Source organism: Callithrix jacchus, chromosome 4 (genome assembly GCF_049354715.1).
Source record: "Callithrix jacchus isolate 240 chromosome 4, calJac240_pri, whole genome shotgun sequence".
In the NCBI taxonomy this organism is placed as follows: Eukaryota; Metazoa; Chordata; class Mammalia; order Primates; family Cebidae; genus Callithrix; species Callithrix jacchus.
This window is the reverse complement of record NC_133505.1, coordinates 159537090-159560380: the sequence shown is the minus strand read 5'-3', so window position 1 is coordinate 159560380 and position 23291 is coordinate 159537090. Positions and strand designations below refer to the sequence as shown.

The 23291-nt window shown below is 36.3% G+C and overlaps 1 protein-coding gene across 1 annotated transcript; it reads right to left on the bottom strand.

The window, feature by feature from the left end:
* Positions 1 to 1744: 1744 nt before the first annotated feature.
* On the bottom strand, positions 1745 to 22748 carry MYCT1 (MYC target 1). Its single transcript, XM_002747117.6, has 2 exons — positions 22547 to 22748; positions 1745 to 4726 (listed from the first exon to the last, which is right to left on the bottom strand). Exons 1-2 carry the CDS (start codon positions 22740 to 22742, stop codon positions 4212 to 4214), a joined length of 711 nt encoding a protein of 236 aa, XP_002747163.1. The 5' UTR covers positions 22743 to 22748; the 3' UTR covers positions 1745 to 4211.
* Positions 22749 to 23291: the final 543 nt, after the last annotated feature.

Genomic DNA, 23291 nt, shown 5'->3' with positions numbered 1-23291 from the left:
GATCCACCCGCCTCGGCCTCCCAAAGTGCTGGGATTACAGGCTTGAGCCACTGTGCCTGGCCCTCCATAAATATTTTAAGTGAATTGAGAAGTCCTTAGGTAGTTATCATCCAGAGAGCACACATGAAGATTCTTCATTCTGAGTGAAAGTCACCTCAGATCAGCACATCAGTACCATTCTGACTGTACAGTATCATGTGATTCCATGAAAAGAATACAATCCCATCAGCAAGAGTGCCCTGATGGCCAGACTGTCCTCCAGAAACCTGGATTCAACCATGGAGACCCCATGGATAAAAGACCTGGAGCTCCTGAGGCATCTGGTTGACCTGTCATGTTAGCTAGAGGGTCAAAGATCACCTGCTGAAAGGAAAAGAAAAAAACAAAAAGACTAGTATCCCCACACAGGTTTTGGTCTAGGCTCATGTGCCCTGTCCAGATCCAGATGGCATTGTCAATCCTGACCAGTTCTACACACTGAACTGTGACTTCAAAGAAGGTATGTGTGAGGCCCCATGAGACATGGGGCCCTGATCATGGGTCCCACTTGCCTGGGTGAGGGTAGAACTATCCCAGCGTCTAGACCGTAAGGGTCTATTTCTCATCACCCATTCTTTGAACTGGTATAAGGGTGCAATTTATTTATTTCAAGTTGTAATGTCATAAAAAGATATGAGTAATCTTAAGTAATGGAAGTTTTTGTTTGTTTGTTTTTTGTCTTTTTTGAGACCAAGTCTTGCTCTGTTGCCCAGGCTGAGCAATGGCCTGATCTGGGCTCACTGCAACCTACCCCTCCCAGGTTCAAGAGATTCTCTTTAATTTTTCTCTTTGGTGAATTGCTTGCTCTGGCCCATTACTAATTTATCTAGGTACAACTGAGAATTTTCCATTTCTGTTTATATGTGCTCATCCTAACTTGAAGATATTGGCCATTTTTGCCATATTTATATGAATTAACTTCTTTTTTGTTTTTGTTTGTTTTTAGACTTTGGATAAATTTATCTTTCATGAACAGAATTTTAGAATTTTTTAAATAATCAAAACTATTAATATTTTCTTTTGTAATTTATTTCATTCCTTTGGCCCTTAAATGTGCCCCTTTTCTATTTCATAGATTTGCTAAACATTTATTTTAAACTTCCTCTGTTTTTTAGATAGCCATTATTTAAAATGTTTATTCTCTAAATAAGTGAAGTAATTATGTAATTATATATTTAGATAGCGAGATAAGAATCTAAGCTCAAGGTTTTTTTTTTTTTTTTTTTTTTTTTGAGACAGAGTTTCGCTCTTGTTACCCAGGCTGGATGGAGTGCAATGGCGCGATCTCGGCTCACCGCAACCTCCGCCTCCTGGGTTCAGGCAATTCTCCTGCCTCAGCCTCCTGAGTAGCTGGGATTATAGGCACGTGCCACCATGCCCCACTAATTTTTTGTATTTTTAGTAGAGACGGGGTTTCACCATGTTGACCAGGTTGGTCTCGATCTCTTGACCTTGTGATCCACCTGCCTCAGCCTCCCAAAGTGCTGGGATTACAGGCATGAGCCACTGCACCCGGGCAGCTCATGTTTTAAATAAATAATTTTCTAATTCTTCCATCTGTGTTAATTTAAAAAACTTATAAAATTCATTTGTGATATTACCCTTTCTCCATTATACATTTTTATATGAAAAAGAATTTGTGTCTCAGTCCATTCATTTACAAATAGTCTGGATTAGGTTTAAATATCAAAGTAATAAAGGAGACTTTCTTATTCAATAAATTTTAATAAGCTCAAATTCCATAGTATAATTTTTCATCTAACATGCTCTCCTGATTTAATCTGAATTTTATCATTTCCTCACTCCTTGCTTTTTAGAACAGCATTTGCATTATTTCATAAATGAACTTTGAATAAAAATTGACATCAATTTATTTTTATTTTAGAATCCAAAAAACATTTCAAATTAAAGAAATACAATTAATTTCATATTTCATACACTGCACAACATTTAGGAAGTAGTCATTTTGACTGTTTTATATCTGGGGTAGGGGTGCAGCAACAATTCTGCCAGATGGTTAAATGCCCCAGAGGATTTCTGCTCTTCTCTTTATAGTGCGGGAGATATAAGGCAGTTTTTACTCCCAACATAAATTCTTGATAAAAATTATAACTTTGTTGATTTTTCATGGTAGGCATTAAGGATGACATGCAAGTTAAAAAAAAAAAAAAAGGCTTGTTACCAAGTTCATTTTCTCTTGAAATCTTACTTGGCTGCTAAATTTCTTTGTTGGAAACCAACTTACTTACAACAAATTTGTTATCCTGTTAGCTTTTTTCCCTTTATCTTTTCTTTCTTCCATCTTCTCCTTTCCCATCTTTCGCTCACTCTTTTTTTCTGGCACGTTTAAACAGAGAACATCTTCTATAAACATTATTAAGAATAACTGTCCTTGAGGAATGACGGATAATATCAGTGAAATGAAAATAATAAAGAAAATGCCACATGGAATCTCTTAGTCTTAAACCATGTTCAGACACTATTAGCTCTGATCACTGCAATAGGAAATGAAAAAAAGAGTACTTTTTCACTGAAAATTTTAACATTCAAAGAAACAAAGAAATGACCATATAAACTACATATTCATAATACTGGAAATGAACCACAGGCTTTTTGAGTGATACTCCAGTGAACTCATGTCTTTAATGAAAAGGGCAGCCACAGACATCTGCCCACCGGAGCTCTCCCGTGCCCACATTTAGGGATGCATCCTCCCTTACAATGGCAGCCACGTGTGGAAAAGCCTTCTTAAATAACTGTTTGCATCAAAGACCATATGGCATGGCTTAATCACTGTACAAAGACTCTGCAGAAAAGTTGGAATTGAAATCCATAGAGAAGCAAACGAGGGATGATGTTTGATGACTAAGAGTCAATCCAGGAAAGAGAATTCTTCATGGGTGTAACGTCTATTTCAATAACAAACCCTCCCACAGTGACTCATATCTATTTGTCTGTGAAGTTACAAAAGAAGATCCAGAGAAAGTGCTTTTCAAGTTGCTAGATGTAAGTTTAAGAAAGAAAACTTTTCCCTTAAGAAAAATGTAAGTTTGGTTTTAAACTTGAGGCTTATTTTTAGGTTAAATGAGTTGGATTTTTTTCCTGTTGCTTTTCTAATAAGATAATGACAACAATGAAGAAAAGGTGAATCATCATGTTAGTAAATCCAATAATTTTGCCTCAAGGAAGTAGATAACTATTCTTGGGAAAAGTACATAAAGAGTTTGTCCAGAAAATATAGTGGCAAAAATGAAACATCGAGTGACACCTAAAGAGTTCAGTTTCCTGTGCTTGAGTCCCATACTTCTCATAATGAGTAAAATCAAGGAACTTAGAACGTCCTCTGTTCTGTCATTTTGTGCCCACATATTCCACTAAAAATCCAAGATTGGCTAGGCATGGTGGCTCATGCCTATAATTCCAGCACTTTGGGATTTGGGAGGCCAAGGTTGGAGGATCACTTGAGCTCAGGAGTTTGAGACCAGTGTGGGCAACATAGTGAGGCTTCATCTCTAGTAAAATTCAAAAACATTTAGCCGGGTAAGGTAGTACACCCCTGAAGTCCCAGCTACTTGGGGCACTGAGATGGGAGGATTACTTGAGCCTGGGAGATAGAGGCTGCAGTGAGTTCTGATCATGTCACTGGACTCCAGCCTGGGTGACAGACCAAGACCCTGTCTCAAAAAAAAAAAAAAAAAATCCAAGATTGCAAAACATCAGTATGATTCACTCGCCGTTCTAATGAAAGTAAAATCCAAATTCCTTAGACTTTTTTAAAGTGACACAGTGATTTTTCTCTCTTTATAGTCACATTGGAAGTGAATGAGGATTGTAATCCACAAATATTTAAAGTTTTAATTTTAAAGTATATGTAATGCAGCTTAGCTGATTCTTATATTAGAATCACTATTTTTAATAAGCCCTACAATGAATTTAAAATGCATAAATATAAAACTCTTGGGGGAAAATATTACATTTTTTGAAACAAAAGGGAAAACATGTTTTCAAAGAAAATGTGTTTTACATTGTAAGGTCCAACTTGCACAATCATGTTTCAACTTGGAACTCATTAGTTATTTGGGCCATGCCCTCAAAACTCTGTTTAGCCTATTTATGATTTCCTTTCAATAAAAGACAAGAAAAGAAAGAAACACCAACCAAAAGCACCCCACTCAGGAATCTGGGAATGCTTTGATGATAGACTCATAGGCAGGTGGGGGTGGGGTTGAAAGGCCCACTCGAAGACTGTTACTGGACCAGTGGAAATCAGGACGGCTCAGACTGTGGGAAGTGCTGATGGTGGGAGAGATACTGGAAGAAGCAAGAGTCACCAGGTGACTCTCAGTTTCCACAGGAAGTGGCGGACATTGTAGAAAGGGATGGAAAGTAGAAGCTCTGAAACTTGATTTTCTTGGAAAGGAATTTGCTTGTTCCAGTGAAGCTTGTCGCTGGAAAGTGAGACTGGCCAGGCTGAGGTTGCTTCGACGTTCACAGCCACTGTGGCGGTAAAATCCAGTTCTGTTGAGGCCATGGGTGTAAGAAGACCTAGATCTCCTACTTGAACTCCACTGTGAGATGGGAGCACTGGCTCTTCTTCTTCGAGACACAAAAATGAAAGCAGCCCAAATACATCCTCCAAGTACCAGCCCGATTGCCATGGATATGGTGAAGGACATGATAAGGTCCTCTGAAACAAAGAAAACAAATTACTAAATCAATTTTTAATTAGGTTTTCAACTAAAAACAAGGGGCGGCATATCTACTGTAATTCGTAGAATCCATTATTAATTTAAATATACTTTGAATTAGGGAAATAGAAGACAGTGTTAGGTGGCTATGAACAAATGGAAGCTGATAATGCTTTCATTTATTCAACCAAAAGATACACTTTCAGCTGTGGCATTCCAGGTCACTTAAGCTGTTTTATCACCTTTAAGAAATAAGAGAAAAATAGTCTCACTTGGTGTCATTAAATTATGGTGTTTAGTTCATCCATTTTTATAGAATTGCAAATGTAGCCCACAGTGGATTTCCTTTTGAGTTACAGTATTAACTAATGTGCCAGAATTTTGTCATCACTTTAACTTTGCCTTTTCCTCTGTCTGCTTTCATCAATCACATTGATTTCTTCCACCTGCAGTCTTCATGATGCCTCACTTCCTTTGCTCTTTCTGAGATAGGAAGTGCTGGGGTAGAACCATCTGGCCAGCTGACTGATTAATGCCATATTTCCTGAACTCCAGACAGTCACCTATATCTCTGACTCTTTGATGACTTGACCTGTGCAGACTACTGGGCTCTTTCTTATTTCCCAGATTCCAGCTCATGCTTCTATTATGCCCTTGTGATGATGAAATTCCTGTCACCTGGACCTCCATAGAGTCTCTGCTACACACCAGTATTCTCCTATAATTCACAGAACTTGCAATTTGTTTAGATTTCCCATTCTGGGGAGAAAAATGGCTTCCTAATGGACATGCTACCTTACTGCTTCTTGTAAACTAAAAACATATTCTTGAGTGAAACTGGGTAACTGAGTCTCCCCCTGCCACACTGCTTTGCATAGAAAAACTCTGGATATAGGAAGACTCCTCCAGCCTCATGGTCCCTGACATTTCCCCACCCATTGTCCCCCACATTTCCCCTCCATGATCTAACCCACTAGTCATGTTGTTTTCTCAGTGTCCCAAAGCCTGTCATTCTGTCTAAAACTCTGTGCTTTTCCACATATTTTTTTCCTTATATCTGAATTCAATTTTCTAATCTTCTGTCTGGAAACCTCATTCTTCAAGATCTGCTTCAAGTATTACATCTTCAATAAAGACTCCTACATTTCCTAGATAAAAATGAGTATGTAGAAAGGTAGGCTACCTTACCTAATTGCTTATCTAGGTATTCTATATTGAGAGAGCCATAGCCTAGAGATTAGATGATGGGGAAGAGGAGAAGAAAATAGCCACAAATGTTTTGCCATCAAGAGGTAAGAGTCTGTTTTCCCACCCCTTGAATCTGGACAGGATTCATGACTTGCTTTGATGAGTTAGATGCAATGGAATTGAAGCTATACAAGTTCAAGGCAAAGCTACAAGAGGCTCAGCTTCCACCCTTCCTGCTCTTGGGAGCCCTGCCACTGCCAGCATATAAGTAAGGCCAGACTAGCCTGCCAGATGACGAGAGACACATAGCCCAGGAACCCCTATTGCCCTAGGCAAGAGCCTGCTAACCTGGACATATAAATGGCATCATCCTAGATAATGCAGATGCTAGTCAACTCACCAAATGATTGTGGCACATGAGCAAAGACCAACAGAAAACCCCACTAAGCTGATTTCATCCCAAATTGCCAATCCGCAGAATTATGAGCTAAGATAATTATTATTATTTTAAGCTACTATGTTTGGAGGTGGATTGTTACATGTCAAAAGCTCCCTGATGCAGGGTTTCAAACTGAGCTCTATTCCTAATATGTTGTGTGATTTTTAGGGAATTTGTTTAGACCCACTGATTTTGTTATACACACACACACACACACACACACACACGAGGGAGTTAGATTTTATGATTGCCAAGGTTCTTTTTAGCATATTGTTGTAATCTATGATAATATATACACTACCTAGAACACGGAAATAACAAAACAAACTAATGTTAATAACTACAAAGGAATAATCACTGTTGCCTAATTTTAGTATATATCTCAGTGTCTTTCCACCATATATTGTCACATTTATCTCCTGTGGAAAAGCTGTATTTATTGTGTTTTACTTTCTCAATTCTCCATACAATTAGTTATATCAAAATTCTCTAAAATTTGGGTTTAGGCAAAGGACCCAGGCCCCTTTTCTTAGTGTATTATATCGCTTACTCCTCAAACACCCCAATAAAGGAAATGCTAGTGTTATTCCCATTCAATAGTTGTGGCTACTGAGAGGTAGGTAACAAGCCTATAGTCTCACAGCTGGTGAAGGTCGAGTAAGGATTACAGACCAAAGCACCTTAATAGCTAAATTGCTTTTTTGTTTCTTAAGTATAAGGCAAGAAAATATGAAAATGAAATAAAAATGAAAATAAGCAACATAAAGTGCATAAAAATTGTGTTGATTCAACACCAGAGTTTCTTGTAGCCTATTATGAACAGAAATATTTGAGAGAATGGTGGTTAAATAACATTGTGTGTTCTACAGATATATTTTCATGAATCAATAGCCTTTCATAGAGACTTTTAAATATCAACAAGTCTCATAGAAATGGAGTTTCAGCTAAAACAAGCTCTTAAAAATGTATTGGACACAAATTCCTCCTTTTGTAGATATTGGAACAGAAGCTAAGGTTTATGTAGTAGAATTAACACCTGATTTTATTTTAGTAATTGGTTAACAAGTATCACTGGTTAGGGAACTATTGGTTACACTCATGTGTGATATAAATGAGAAGACAAATACTCAAATTTATAAACTATACGTACTTGCTATTGTGTATAAATGTGCCTAACCACTATGAGAGTCTGACTGAAGATTCTAAATATCAGTATACAAGCAGGCATAATAGATAGAATTTAAAAAGAGATATTTCCACAATGGTTACACTAATTTACACTCCCACAAACAGTGTAAAACACCCCTATTTCTCCACATCCTCTCCAGCATCTGTTGTCTCCAGATTTTTTAATGATCGCCATTCTAACTGGCATGAGATGGTATCTCAATGTGGTTTTGATTTGCATTTCTCTAATGACCAGTGATGATGAGCATATTTTCATATGTTTGTTGGCTGCATAAATGTCTTCTTTGGAAAAGTGTCTGTTCGTATCCTTTGCCCACTTTTGATGGGGTTGTTTTTTTCTTGTAGATTTGTTTTCGTTCTTTGTAGATTCTGGCTATTTGCCCTTTGTCAGATGGGTAGATTACAAAATTTTTTTCCCATTCTGTTGGTTGCCAGTTCACTCCAATGATTGTTTCTTTTGCTGTGCAGAAGCTCTTAAGTTTAATTAGATCCCATTTGTCTATTTTGGCTTTTGTTGCCATTTCTTTCGGTGTTTTAGTCATGAAGCACTTGCCTATGCCTATGTCCTGAATGGTATTGCCTAGGTTTTCTTTTAGGGTTTTTATGGTGTTAGGTCTTATGTTTAAATCTTTAATGCATCTGGAGTTAATTTATGTATGAGGTGTAAGGAAGGGGTCCAGTTTCAGCTTTCTGCACATGGCTAGCCAGTTTTCCCAATACCATTTATTAAACAGGGAATCCTTTCCCCATTGCTTGTTTTTGTCAGGTTTGTTGAAGAACAGATGGTTGTGGATGTGTGGAGTTAATTCCAAGGCCTGTTTTTTGAAAGACAGTGTGGCTATTCCTCAAGGATCTAGAAATAGAAATACCATTTGACCCAGCAATCCCATTATTGTGTATATACCCAAAGGATTATGAATCATTCTATTATAAAGACACATGCATACATATGTTCATTGCAGTACTGTTTACAATAGTAAAGGCTTGGAACCAACCCAAATGCCCGTCAAGGATAGATGGAATAGAGAAAACGTGGCACATATACACCATGGAATACTATGCAGCCATAAGAAAGCATGAGTTAATGTCCTTTGCAGGGACATGGATGAATCTGGAAACCATGATTCTCAGCAAACTGACACAAGAACAGAAAACCACACACTGCATGTTTTCACTCATAAATGGGTGTTGAACAATGAGAACATATGGACACAGGGAGGGGAACGTCACACACTGGGGTCTGTTGAGGGGTGGGAGTCTAGGGGAAGGATAGCAGGGGGTGGGGAGATTGGAGAAGGATAACAGGAGAAATACCTAACGTAGATGATGGGTAGATGAAGGCAGCAAACCATCATGGCATGTGTATACCTATGTAACAATCCTGCAAGATCTGCACATGTACCCCAAGCTTAAAGTATGATAGTAATAATAATAATATAGCCAGCTAGCAGCCCTTGGAACTGTTCTGCCTATGGAGTAGCCATTCTTTTATTACTTTACTTTTTTAAATAAACTTGCTTCCACTTTAAAAAAAAAAAAAGAAAGAAAGAAAGAGAGATTTCCTTGATTTCAGCAAAATGAAGTTAAAACCAGAATCTGAAAGGAGAACATATATTCATTTACCTAATGAAAGCTTTAAAGGTTCCAAGAGTCCTTATACTTGGTCTCTGTGTACGCCCTTTGAGTCTCTCATCTGACAAATCAGATATTCCCAATATAAATGTTATTTATGGTGAAATAATAGCAAACTTTAGATTCAGAAAAAAATAGAAACTATTTAAACACATAATCAATGAAGAATGATTTCTTGACTATTAAAGTGACTTGAGGCCAGGCGCAGTGTCTCATTCCTGTAACCCCAGCAATTTGCTAGGAGGTGAGAGGATTGCTTGAGCCCAGACCAGCCTGGGCAATGTAGTGGGACCTGTCTCTATAAAAAGTAAAAATAAATTTATTAAATAAAATACTGCAATTGAGTATATTAGCAAAGACGACAACAATACATGAAGTGAGAAATATATTTATATTTCAGATGACTGTTTTATTTCCAAAATATATTATTGTTCTGATGTAAGAAAACTAGAATAATATCCAAACTCTAATGGAGAAGTTATTATAGAACATATTAGACCATCACAATCTTCTTAAATGACAAGTCTCAGTTTGGGGAATAAAAAGATTATTTTTGTGGCACTAAAACTAGAACAATATTTCCATGACAGCAATTTGACAACAAACCTATTTAAAATGATTAAAAAGCACATTATCTGTGGCTTGGTAATACTTCATTCTGATACTGTAAACCTATTGTCTATGCCCAAAATTTGGGGAAATGACTTAAAATGGCATCAAATATTGGGTTACATAAATATTCAAAAAGGACTAAATACTGTATTTAAAATGTACATGAGAATCATAAGAATAATATATACACACAATAATAGGCTATTTAAAATTTGAATGAGGCTGGGTGTGGTGGCTCAAGCCTGTAATCCCAGCACTTTGGGAGGCCGAGGCGGGTGGATCACGAGGTCAACAGATCGAGACCATCTTGGTCAACATGGTGAAACCCCGTCTCTACTAAAATTACAAAAAATTAGCTGGGCACGGTGGTGTGTGCCTGTAATCCCAGCTGCTCGGAAGGCTGAGGCAGGAGAATTGCCTGAACCCAGGAGGCGGAGGTTGCGGTGAGCCAAGATCGTGCCATTGCACTCCAGCCTGGGTAACAAGAGTGAAACTCCGTCTCAAAAAAAAAAAAAAAAAAAAAAATTTGAATGAATATAAAGTAGGATAAGATGGAGGTGCAACAGAAGTTATAAACACTATAGAAAAATCGCTTTTGATATGAATTTGTTTAATTTTTGCTCAGTTGACTACACATATCATGAAAAAGACTTTTTAATCCATAAAGTCAGTAAAATGTATACTTTAGAAATTGTATTAGTCTGTCTTCACACTGCTGATAAAGACACACCTGAGACTGGGCAATTTACAAAAGAAAGTAGTTTAATTGAACTTCCATTTCCACATGGCTGAGGAAGCCTCATGATCATGGTGGAAGCAAGCAGGAGCAAGCCACATCTTACATGGATGGCAGCAGGGAAAGAGATCTTGTGCAAGAAAACTTCCCCTTTTAATAACCATCAGATCTCTTGAAACTTACTATCAGGAGAACAGCATGGGAAATTCCTGCCCCTATGATTCAATTACCTCCCACTGGGTACTTCCCACAACATGTGGGAATTCAAAATGAGATTTGGGTGGGGACACAGCCAAACTATATCAGAAATTATTGCATGAATTCTTATACATTGTAGAATATTAAAACAGCTACAAGTAATACTGCTGACAGAAGAATTTCTAAGACTTCCTGAGATATATGGTAAAATGCTTAGCTTCTTAAGCTCTCTTAAGTCCAACACAAAGGCAAATGTAGAAATGCAGAAAGGCAATGAGAAAGAGATGTTGAGCCAAACAGCAGGGGTGGTTTTTCATACACATTTTTTTCATTTAATTATAGTTAATAATTTTTCTGACCCACCCACACTGTAGAACTTAAAAACTATGTGATGAAAGCAGCACCTACTAGTCATATACTTTAAATTTTCATAGTTGTAATTCTATTCTGGCAGGCTTTTGACAATGTATTTTGAGAGTCTTTTTTAAAACCTAGTGTAGAAGAAAATGTAACTGAAAAAAAGACACTGGCACAGATATCGCTTTTTAAAAAACAATATGCCTTCTTAGTTCTCAACAATCTTAGGAGAAGAAAAATAAGCCACATTTCTTCTTATAATTGCAATATAATACAACTAATAAGACCAAACGATTACTTTTTTAAATGTAGCTCTCATTTTGAAAGCAGAAAGAAAAAATTCTAACTTGGTAAAGCATGCTGTATAAATTAAATATATGTTATCCCAATTTGTAATATGTACCTGCAAAACTCGCAAGTAGATGGCCCATAACAAGCCCTCAATGAACACTGAGTCTTACTGCTAATAGTTGTGTAATTTACTGAAGTAATTTAAACTTTATTGGCCTAATAATAACAGCCACATTCATGTCTTCCAATTTAAGACTGTAATATTGAGTATGGTTTTTAGTAAATATAATCAATACCTCAAATTCCATACACTGGTATTAAAATTTAGTAGAGGTCACCATCTAGTGGCCTTGAGTTGAATCATTCCAACTCTGAAAGTGATATGATCAGTGACAGCAGAATGGGACATTGTTTAAAACATTCAAAACCCTTTGCAGTTGTAAGAATCATTAAGTTCAACATTCACCAGAGCAGTCCATGAAGTCCTCGGTATCTTAGAGTGTATAGGAGAATGGTTCAGGCAACAGAAAGACTTTTGACAACAAAGATTTTTAGGGAGAATAATATTTATGGCATAGAAATTTGATTAATTATAATAATTTAAGCAGCCAATTAGTATTTTCCATTATATCTTGTTTGCCAGAATATCTTATTGGGTCTGTTTTCACAAACAAAAAGAAAAAATCCAGAATTCAACTTCTTCTCACTACCCACTCTGTGACTTCACTGATCCAAGTGATCACATTTTCACAGATGTTGATCTGTGACCTGGACTACAGCAGTCATCCTCTAACTGGTCCTCCTGGTTCTGTCCCTGCCATATTCCTCACCCCTGAACAATGTGCCCAATGCAGCAGTCAGAGAGAACATTTTAAAATATAAGTCAAATCGGATCACTCTTCAGTTCTAAATCCTCCACTTCTCCCAGAGTGAAAACTCCTAAGAATGTACTAAAAGTTCCTGCTTGTTAGGCTCCCAATTATCTGAGCCCATTTCCTCTACTCTTCCTCTGGGTCACTCAGCTCTGCCTGCACTTCCCTCCTTGCCATTCTTTAAGTACATCAGATGGGCTCCAACTTAGAGCCCATTACTGGTTGTAATGTATTCCTAAAATTCTTTCCTCAGCTATCTGTATAGTTAATTTAATGTCTTTTACTTATATGTAACTTTCTCATTGAGGCCTTCCATGGCTGCTGTACCTAAAATGACACCCAGTCCCACCTCTGAAGCCTAACTGGAACTCTTGATTTTCTTTTTTCCTTCCTAGTTAATGGAAACTAAACTAATTAACTTATACTCTTTAAAAAATGTGAATGAGTTGCATAAGCATTATGAGCTGAAAATGCAATCGTGTTTGAAAGATAGGAGGATAACGTATATCTGGAATGCTTAAAAAAGCTTCATGGAAAAATAAATTTTAGATGCCTTTTTGTGAATGGTAGTGGTCAAATAAGCAAAAGGCTTGGAGATATGAAAGTCGTTTTGATCAAAGGCATAAAGCACAAGCCATATTCTGAATATAATTCATCAACAGTATTGTTAGAGGAGAGGGTAAATGCAAAAGGATCAAGGTAGCACACCCCTTTCTGTGTATGATAGACTAACATGTATCAATCCACTGAGAGCAAGCATACAGTACAGAATAAAATATTCTCTTAAATTTGTTTGAAGCCATCAGAAACTTATCAAAACTGATAAAGGAGCAAATTCCAGGAGGAAAGAAAATCTCTTATCACAATCTGTAAAGAGAAACAAAAATAACTGAGTAGAATGCTGTGCAATATCAGTAAGTTTAGAAAATGTAAGCTGGTTTTCAGGGGCTGCCAAGGAAGTTGGACCCTAGGAAACATCCCAGACTCTGGAATTAGGCCCCCTAGGATCTACTCCCTAAGATGAATGGTAAACAGGAAAAAAACAGACCTCACAAAGATAAAAATATAGATCAATCCCATGTGGGACTGAGGCAATGTACCCCTAACTAAATGCCAGAAGGAAAGTTTTATATATACACATATATAATAGAGAAAGTTACATATTTAAATATATTTATATGTCTGATAATGTTATTATATATGTGTGTGTGTGTTATAAATAATAAATTACAAGTCATCCTACAAGGCAAGACCAAGTAAATGAAAACTAAAAGAACAAATAGATAATGGAAAAATTTCTGTAAGTTATGAAGATATTAGAATTATGAGACAAAAATATTAAATTAACTGTTGATTAATGTGTTTAAAGAAAATGTCAATTGATGCAATCATTGTGGAAAGTAGTATGAAGATTCCTCAGAAATTAAAAAGAGAACTGCCATAGAATTCGGGAATCCCTCCAGGTATACATTGAAAGGAAATTAGATCAGAATCTCTAAGAGATATCTGCACTTCCATGTTCATTGCAGCATTGCCACAATAGCCAAAATTCATAATCAGCCTAAGTGTCCATCATCACATGAACAGATAACAATATGATGACATATATATGCACACACACACACACACACACACACACACATATGGCTTCGATAATGGAATGTTATATTTCAGATACTCTGAGACTTATGATGAAGTTATATTCAGATAAACCCATCCTACGAGGAAAATACCATAAGCCAAAAATGCATTTAATACCCCTAACTTACCATACTTCATAGCTTAGCTTAGCCTGCCTTAGACATACACAGGACACTTACATTAGCCTAAAATTAGGCAAAATAATCTAATGAAATCCAGCTTTATAATAATAAAAGGTAAAATTTTATAATCATAGTAAAAATAATAACGATCAAAATTCAAAGTACAGTTTTTACTGAATGTGTATCACTTTCATATGATCATAAAGTTAAAAAATTGGAAGTTGAGCTATCATAAATCAGGGACCATCAGAATATAATAAGAGAGTATTATTATTCAGCATTAAAAAAAAACCCTGTCATTTACAGCAACATAGATGAACTTGGAGGACATTATGCCAAGTGAAATAAACCAGGCACAGAAAGACAAATGCAGCCAGGCTCCAACTTAACCATGGTTGAATTTGGGACTTTTTGGCTACGATGCTGCAAAAGCCATATGCATTCAGTAGAAACTGTACTTCAAGTAACCATATGACCATTTTGGTTTTCACTTTCAGTATAGTGTTCAATAAACTGAATGAGCTATTCGACATTTTATAATAAAATAGGCTTGGTGTTAGATGATTTTGCCCGACTATAGGCTAATGTAAGTGTTCTGAGCACATTTAAGGTAGACTAAGCTAAGCTATAATGTTCAGTAGTTTGTCTCTAGTAAATACATCTTCAACCTGATATTTTCAACTTACAATGAGTTTATCTGGATATAACCCCATCATAAGTGGACACGCATCTGTACTGCATGATTGTGCTTACTTGCAGAATTTTAAAAAGTTGAAGTTATAAAAGCACGAAGAGAATGATAATTGCCAGTGATTCTGGGGTCGGGGGAAAAGTGAGATGCTGAGCAAAAAAAAAAATGCGAAGTTTCGGTTGTACACAGGCAGTAAGTTCTGGAGCCCTATCATTACAGCATAGTTACTGTAGTTATGAAATTATTTCTTTTTTTTTTTTTTGAGACAGAGTTGCACATTTGAGATGGAGATTCTCCTGCCTCAGCCTCCCAAGTAGCTGGGATTACAGGCATGCACTATAAAACCCAGCTAATTTTGTATTTTTAGTAGAGATGGAGTTTCTCCATGTTAGTCAGGCTGGTCTCAAACTCCCAAACTCAGGTGATCCACCCACTTTAGCCTCCCAAAATGCTGGGATAGAGGCATGAGCCACTGCACACAGCCTCGAAATTATTTCTTATGCTTGAAATTGGCTAAAAGAGTAGATCTTAGGTGTTCTTAACTACCTGAGATGATGGTTGTATTAATGAGCTTGATTGTGGCAATCGTTTTACAATATATATCTATATCAAAATATCATGTTGTACACCTTAAATATATTGTTTTGTTTGCTAGTTATACCTCAATAAAGCCTGGGAGTGAGAAAATACAAAAGGTCAAGAAAAGCCAAAGTAATCTTGAAAGATAAAAACAGTTAATAATCTATTGTAGTTTCAAATAGCTAGAAGATATCTTGAATGTTCTTGCACAAAGAAATAATAAACGTTTGCAGTGATGGATGTGCTTATTTCCCTGATTTGATCATTATACATTGTATACTTGTTTTGAAGTTTCACTCTCTACCCCATAAGTATGAACAATTATTAAGTGACAAATTGTTTAAGAAAATAAGGCCAACGCGGTGGCTTGCACCTGTAACCTCAGCACTTTGGGAGGCTAATGTGGGCAGATCACAAGGTCAGGAGTTCGAGACCAACAGGGTCCATATGGTGAAACCCCATCTCTACTAAAAAATACAAAAATTAGCCAGACGTGGTGGCAGGGGCCTGTAGTTCCAGCTACTCAGGAGGCTGAGGCAAAAGAATTGTTTGAACCCAGAAGGCAGAGATTGCAATGAGCCAAGATCACAGCACTACACTCCAGCCTGGGCGACAGAGTGAGACTCTGTCTCAATCAATCAATCAATCAATCAATCAATAAAAAGAAGACCAAAATTGGAATATTTATGTAACTTCAAGATTTACTATAAATATCAACAAATGAATCAGAATGGATATCCCAGCAATAGGCCTTCACTTACATGGTCATTTGATTTTCAGCAAAGGTGCCAAAGGACTTGAATAGAGAAAGTCTTGGCTGGTCGCAGTGGCTCAGGCCTGTAATCCCAGCACTTTGGGAGGACAAAGTGGGCAGATCACTTGAGCCCAGGAGTTTGAGACCAATCTGAGCAACATGGCAAAACCTTGTCTCTATAAATACAAAAACAAAAAAATTAGCCTGGTGTGGTAGTGTATGCCTGTAGTCTCAGCTACGTGGGAGGCTGAGGTGGGAGGATCACTTAAGCCCGAGAAGTAGAGGATGCAGTGAGCTGTGATTGCACCACTGCACTCCACCCTGCATGACAGAGTGAGACCCTGTCTCAAAAATAAAATAAAATAAAATAATAGAAAATATTTTGAGAAATTGTGCCAAAAAAGCTAGATATCAATTCCTCAATTTCCACACTATATGCAAAAATTTAGTTTGAAGTGGATAATTATGGATCCTAAATACAAAACCTAAAATTTTAAATTCTTAAAGTCTTCAGACTGGGAGGGGATTTAAAAACTTTTTGGGCCAGTGATTATGTATCTTGATTGGGCTTTGGGTTACTCAAGTGAGTGTGTCAAAATTCAACAACGTCCTGTTATGATTTGTACACTCCATTTTTATTTACCTTATACATTTCATTGTATGTAAATTTGACTTTAAAAGGAAAAGAGTTGTAAAAAATAATTGAATTCCTGTTAAGGATATCCATACTAAAGTAATTAGGGGGAACTCTATTGATGTCTTCAATTTACTTGAAAATATATTGACTAATAGAATGATAGAGAAAATGAATATTATAAAAACGTTAAAGATATAATTCAGATGGTAAGCTATATGGGTGTTTACTGTAGAATTCTTCAAATGTTTATGTATGTTTGAACATTTTCTTAATAAAATATTGAAAAACTAATGAGAATGGCATAAACTACATTTAAGCATTATATTTTGAAATTTAATTAAAGTGGGCATATTCCTGGAAAACACAAACTCCCTTAACTAACAGAATTGATAGAAAAGCTGAGTAGTTCACCATTGTTAAAGAAATGAAATATGCCATTTAAAACCCTCCAATTGGGCCGGGCGCGGTGGCTCAAGCCTGTAATCCCAGCACTTTGGGAGGCGGAGGCGGGTGGATCACGAGGTCAAGAGATCGAGACCATCCTGGTCAACATGGTGAAACCCCGTCTCTACTAAAGATACAAAAAATTAGCTGGGCATGGTGGCGCGTGCCTGTAATCCCAGCTACTCAGGAGGCTGAGGCAGGAGAATTGCCTGAACCCAGGAGGCGGAGGTTGCGGTGAGCCAAGATCGCGCCATTGCAGTCCAGCCTGGGTAACAAGAGTGAAACTCCGTCTCAAAAAAAAAAAACAAAAACAAAACAAAACAAAAAAAACCCCCTCCAACTGAAAATACTACATATAGTTACAATAGTGAATTTTCCAAGCACTTAAACAATAAACAATGCCACCTTAACAAACCTTTCCAAGTAATAGGAAAGTAGGGAACACGTCCTAATACGTTTTCGAAGGCTTGCATAACATTGATACCTGACAAAGGCTATCAGAGAAAGGACAATTATAGGCCACTTTCTCTCACGAATTTAGATGCAGAAGTCTGAGGTCAGGGATGTATTAAAAAGTACAGTCTTATGGGTTCCATCTCACACGTATTGAATCATAATCTCTGAGACTAGAGAGTCCAATGAGAGATGAGTTTTAATAATTCTGAGTAATTCAGATGCCGTTTAAAGACAAGCCTGTGTAAATGTTTGTTTTTCAAACTTTCTAGGTAACTTAGCTAAGGGAAATAATGAATAGACTATTAATATGCAACATAGATGTTTCTTTTTAAACTACAAATTGAAAAAAAATGAATTTGAGAAATAGCATTTGTTTCCAAATTTGGTGAAGAGATAGTGGAAATTCTCGGGACAGATGCCCAGCCTAATAAACCTGTTCCCCTCTCAGCTTCTTTGGGAACTTCCTGTGCCCATCTCCTGGGATGGCCCCTAAGAGCCATCTTTTTCTACAGGCCAAGCAACAGTATTTTCTGCTAGTAGCCGGGGATTCCTGCTTTCGACAGCACTTGATCCCCAACCAATCATTTGGGGATCAAGTGCTGCATCTCATCAATTACCTTAGAGATAATTAAGTCTGTTAGCAAGGATGCATAGAAAAAAGAAGTCAATCCTTCACATTTAAATTACTAAATACTTTTTTAAACACATAGAATAAATAATAGTTTGAAAACCAGCATTTTTACTGCAATAGCTGGGTATTTTGAAAGAGAAAAGGGTGCTTTGGTTGTTTTGTTTGGTTCAGTTTCTAATTGCTAAGAGCCTAAAGGACTTAAGAACATAACTTTTTATCATAAACCGTACTGGAAAGAATAAACCATGGCCTATGAGTCAATTTCCACACATCTAAAGAGGAGGAGTTTTGGAGAGACAAGGAGAAGAGATATGTAGAATATAACCTGTAAGGGTTTTGGAGAAGGGAACCATCACCACTCTCCATTCCTCCCTGTAATGAGCTGCAGATTGGCTAGGAAATCCCAGAGAAACTGGTGTTCATTTCCAGCTTCCTGGGGTAGATGGCAAGTCACTCTGAGAACCCCTGGGTGTCAGAAGGACAGAAAAAGAAGTGAGGTGCAGAGTGGGGGACATGTTGTTACTGTATCCAGGCCAAGACACCTGATGTAGCCCAACCTCCTAAGGCTCCTGCAGCTCTAGGGTTATGGGACAATATTGAAAATTGTTCTGTGCCATTGAGACAGATGGAAAAGTACCTGAATAAAGGCCAGTAGACCAGAGGGACTTACATAAAGGAAAAGCCATGCTGTTAGCTAATATTACACAGATCATGTGAGCCAGATTTTATAGTAGGAGATTTCAGCAGTGAAAATCAGAGAAAGGCCAATGTCCCAAAAGCAGAGGAGAAATACATGTCAGTAGATGTCAGCAGAGGCCAGAACTTGATCAAGTACCAAAGGTCCCCTCTCCCCAATACACATAATAGAATATAACCCACCCACCCCTCCACACATCCTTTTCAAACTTAAAGTAAATTCCCAGAGGGAGGAGTGTGAAGAGATTATAAACCACTAGATTGCAAGTGATCAGGTTAAAGTACATGAAACATTTATGCTGACATTCAAAATCTTGCAGAAATCTGCCTCCAGCCTGCCTTTCCAACTATGTCCCTGAAATACACAGACTTTCTAGTCAAGCCATTCCTTTCTTGACAAACATGCCTGGGTGCTTTTACTTCTGCATGTTTCCTGGTAACATTTTTCCTGAGCTCCCCAAACCTCTTGAAGTTCTAATGCTTCTGATTAAACTAATAATGAATGGAATGAGAATGAGTTGATGAGGGAAAAAAACTGAATGACCAGAAGGTCCTTCTTAGAATTATCTCCCTGTCTGAAATTTATCTTTCTAGGAACACGTAGCACCTCATTTTTTTTTTTTCTGAGAAGGATTTAGGGATTATTTTTGTCATATATTTGTTTAACTCATATTATGAGCCCCTGCTTTTTTTTATCATGTTATCTTTTATTATTCCACAACTATAATAGGCTTGTATTTGCCTATGTCTAGATGCATAATTGCCTCCAAGAGTGAAATCCTCTTGAGACAGATGTTGTACTTTTGGTGAGAAATAAATTAATCCAAACTCCTGCAACCGTAACTTCCCCTGACTTTTCACAATGCTAGCCGTAAAAAAAAAAAAAAAAAAAAAAAAAAATGCAAAGTAAGACAGCAGAAACAACCAAAACTATGTTTTCTACAGGACTTTCAAGTACTAAGAGAATAACTGAGTTCAATATTTGTGTCCTATTGCCTTAGAGGAGGCCAAATTCTCATGGACCATGTTTTCTGCAGCTTTTATGAGGAATGTTTATAGAGAAAGGAAGTGCATTAAAGACAGCAAAAATAGGAAGTGGAAGGTGGTAGCTGCATCTGTGCTGTCACTTTCTGTGCTGTCACATTCTGGCCAACTCTGTTGCCAAACTGTGCTAATCACCTTAGACACTGGCACACTTTTAGGGAGTTTTAGTGGGTGATAGCTATAAAAATGCAAGCTCTTGTTTTTGGTAATAACCAAATATTATTATTCCATCATTTAGTGCTTATGAAAATAAACCAGAAAAGTTATATTGGGAAAACAATTTTTTATGTACCTTAAAGTGTGCTACGTCTGAGCAATTTATATGGTTCAATGTACAAGTTTTCCTTTTCTAAGTTATTTTTTCTTTATTTTCCAAATTCAATGTGGCAGGCAGATGACTGATTTGGGAGCAATAACAAGGCATTTCACTGCTCTGTACAAGATTATCAAAATAATATTTTTGGGGAGTCAGTGGTCAATATAGACATCAACTTAGATACAAAAAAGCAATTTTAGAAATTAACATTTATATTTCAGGAAATGTAAACATTTTATATGTTTATATTTTATTCACATTTTATACTTTATATTTTTACCCCAGAAGCAATAATACAACTTTTACATATTCTTCTAAAATCATCAGACATTATATCTGGTCTCCGTATTTCCACTGGCTCTGTTAATGTTTGTTAATGTAACAGTCCCTTTCTGGTTTTCATTATTTGCATCAATTTTTCATTACAGTCACATAACAAGAGAAAAGAAAACTAGTACTTGTCTTTGAAATAATAAGTTTTAATTCCCTCTTAAACACAGATTTCCATAATAAAAATATCTGAATTTTTAGAATCAATAAGTGAACTCCAACTAAATATTCTCTTATTAATATCAAGTTTATTTTAATGATTATCTTTATTTATAATAATATTTTAATTATTATTACCTTTTAGTCAGTGAATAATTATTTTTTAAGTAACCCTGAAATTTAATTTTGAATGGTTTGAAAAAAATAAATTGGCTTCTACATATTAATTTTTGCAAAAAAAGCTACTTTACTTTTGAATAATTCATGCAGATAACTTATTTTTATAATGATGAATTTGATTTGGACAGACTCTAGTTCTTTTTCAGTGTGTATTTAGCACTTATTTTCTCTATAAGTGAGGACAGCAAATAATGTTTAAACAAGCATGTAATTCGACAGCCACAATTCAAAGGCTGCAGTCTAGTGCTAGCTACCTAAAATAACCTGTTACCAAAGCCTTTCTTTACAACGTACTAGCATAGTTTATTTTATTCTTCTTAATTTTGTCACATAAATTTATTAGGAACCCACCAATATCCCTCCTTTCCAGGCTTCCAGCAAACGTAAAAGTTGGTGAAAAAAAAGAAGGAGTTAATTCATTTTTTTTTCCGTAGGCTGTTATGATTTTTAATATCTTTAAAATCAATAAGTATTCGTCCCTACATTTTTCATCTAAGAAAGTACATAGGTCAAAGGATTGGAGCTAATTCTTTTCATGCACATATCTGTGATGGCAGACATACAGATTGCTGGGAAAAGTCGGCCACTACTGCTCACTGTTTATGTGAAAGTTCCCAAAACCCCACCTTGAATCACAGCAGAGAATCTGAAATCGTTCACTGAGAAGATTAAAAACTTGTTCTGGGCATATAAACAGATCTGTTCATATATACTGTTTTCTACTTCAAAGTGTTTTTTTTTTCTGAATTTAATTTAAATTGTCTCCTTTAATATAAAAATTTCTCTGAACCCCAGAGTACATGTCAACTCCCCGTGTTAGCCCTTCTTTGTACCTCTAGCCTGGAGCAGCTGACTTTTGCCCTCAGCACAGTCCCACTGTCAGCAACAGGGAACACTAGACTATTAGCTGTGGCTGGACTCAGACAAAAAATGCTCCCAAAAATACTTTTGTATCGTTCATTTCCCCCACCCCAGTGATACATTTCCATTGAATGTTACATGTGATGTTATTTCCACTAATCTTTTCTGCTCTAGTTTTCTCAAATTTCATATTATTCCATGTTTCATTTGTTATCACCTTCTAAAGTCATCATTTATTTTATCTGTGTTATCATACTGTAAATTCATTTGTTTGTTTTACCTATGTTATCGCACTTTAAATTCACTCATTTAAGCACAGATGTTATTAGGATTCACTTTGGAAATTAACGAGTATAACAATCACAACATAAGTGAAAATAGCCTCTATGGAAAATCTTGGCTTCATAAAAGAAAATATATAATCAATAACCTTAAAACAAATGAAAGTTAATTTTTCCAACACCATCTACAAGCCATATCCTAAGCAGCAATTGCCTCCACCTTATGTTTCTTATTTTTATCCTCATCATATCTGAATTATATTTGGTAACAGCAGCCAAAATCTGTACTTAATACCCAGATTCTTCTTGAATATCTTCATAGCACATTTTAAAGACATGTATATAAATATATTTCTGTTAATAAACTCATGAAAACTTGAAACACTTTACAGTAAACAAAATGACTCAGAGATTTTAATAAATCATCCAGTGCATTTCTTACATCCTAATTTTAAGTTTAAAACAGCAAAAGAAAATACCTTACCCCAAAAGTTTTCTGGCCATGGACTCCCTAAACTTGTTGTGTTATTAGCCATAATATCCACAAGAAATAGAAGAAAGAGAAGAAAAAGAGAAAGAAAAACCAGTATGTCAAAAAAAGGCAGTTTGATTCTATGTCTTTGTAGTACAGCAAGGGAAAAATAATTTTTACACAATCCCTCATATACTTGTGTTCGCATAAAAGGAAATAAGTGTATCATGTTTCCTGCTTTTATACTCAAATTAGCAACTGTTTTTCTTATCTTGGAATTCCACATGGTTCCTGAGACACAAAACAATGTCCTTTTCATCATTTCCTCAGCTAAGTTTCTAAGTTCTCTCCTCTCAGCCACCTCCAAAACTGCTTTTGGGATAAAAGTTTTTTCCTTTTCTTTTTTTTTTTCTTTCTTTCATTCTTTTTTTTTTTTTTTTTTTTTTTTTTGGTGCTTCCTCATCCCCTACTGACATAAAAAGACTTCAAACTCTCAGCTACAGCACCTTCTGTATACATTGAATTAAATGTATATAGAATTGAGAAATAGACCATGTTCCAATGTTTGAAAATTAGATTTATATAGTAAACTGCGGGGAAGGACTATTCAAAATTCCATATTGTATTCAACTAATTTTACCAAATACCTTTTCTTTACTCAGATATTTACTAAATTCTTTCTTTCTTTCTTTCTTTTTTTTGAGACTTAGTCTCTGTCACCTAGGCTGGAGCATAGCGGCAGGATCTTGGCTCACTG

Coding starts and splice junctions, on each gene's coding strand:
- MYCT1 (XM_002747117.6), bottom strand. CDS start 22,742: ATGCGAACACAAGTATATGAGGGATTGTGTAAAAATTATTTTTCCCTT. Junction 4,727..22,546: donor ATGGCCAGAAAACTTTTGGG/GTAAGGTATTTT, acceptor TCTTTGTTTCAG/AGGACCTTATCATGTCCTTC.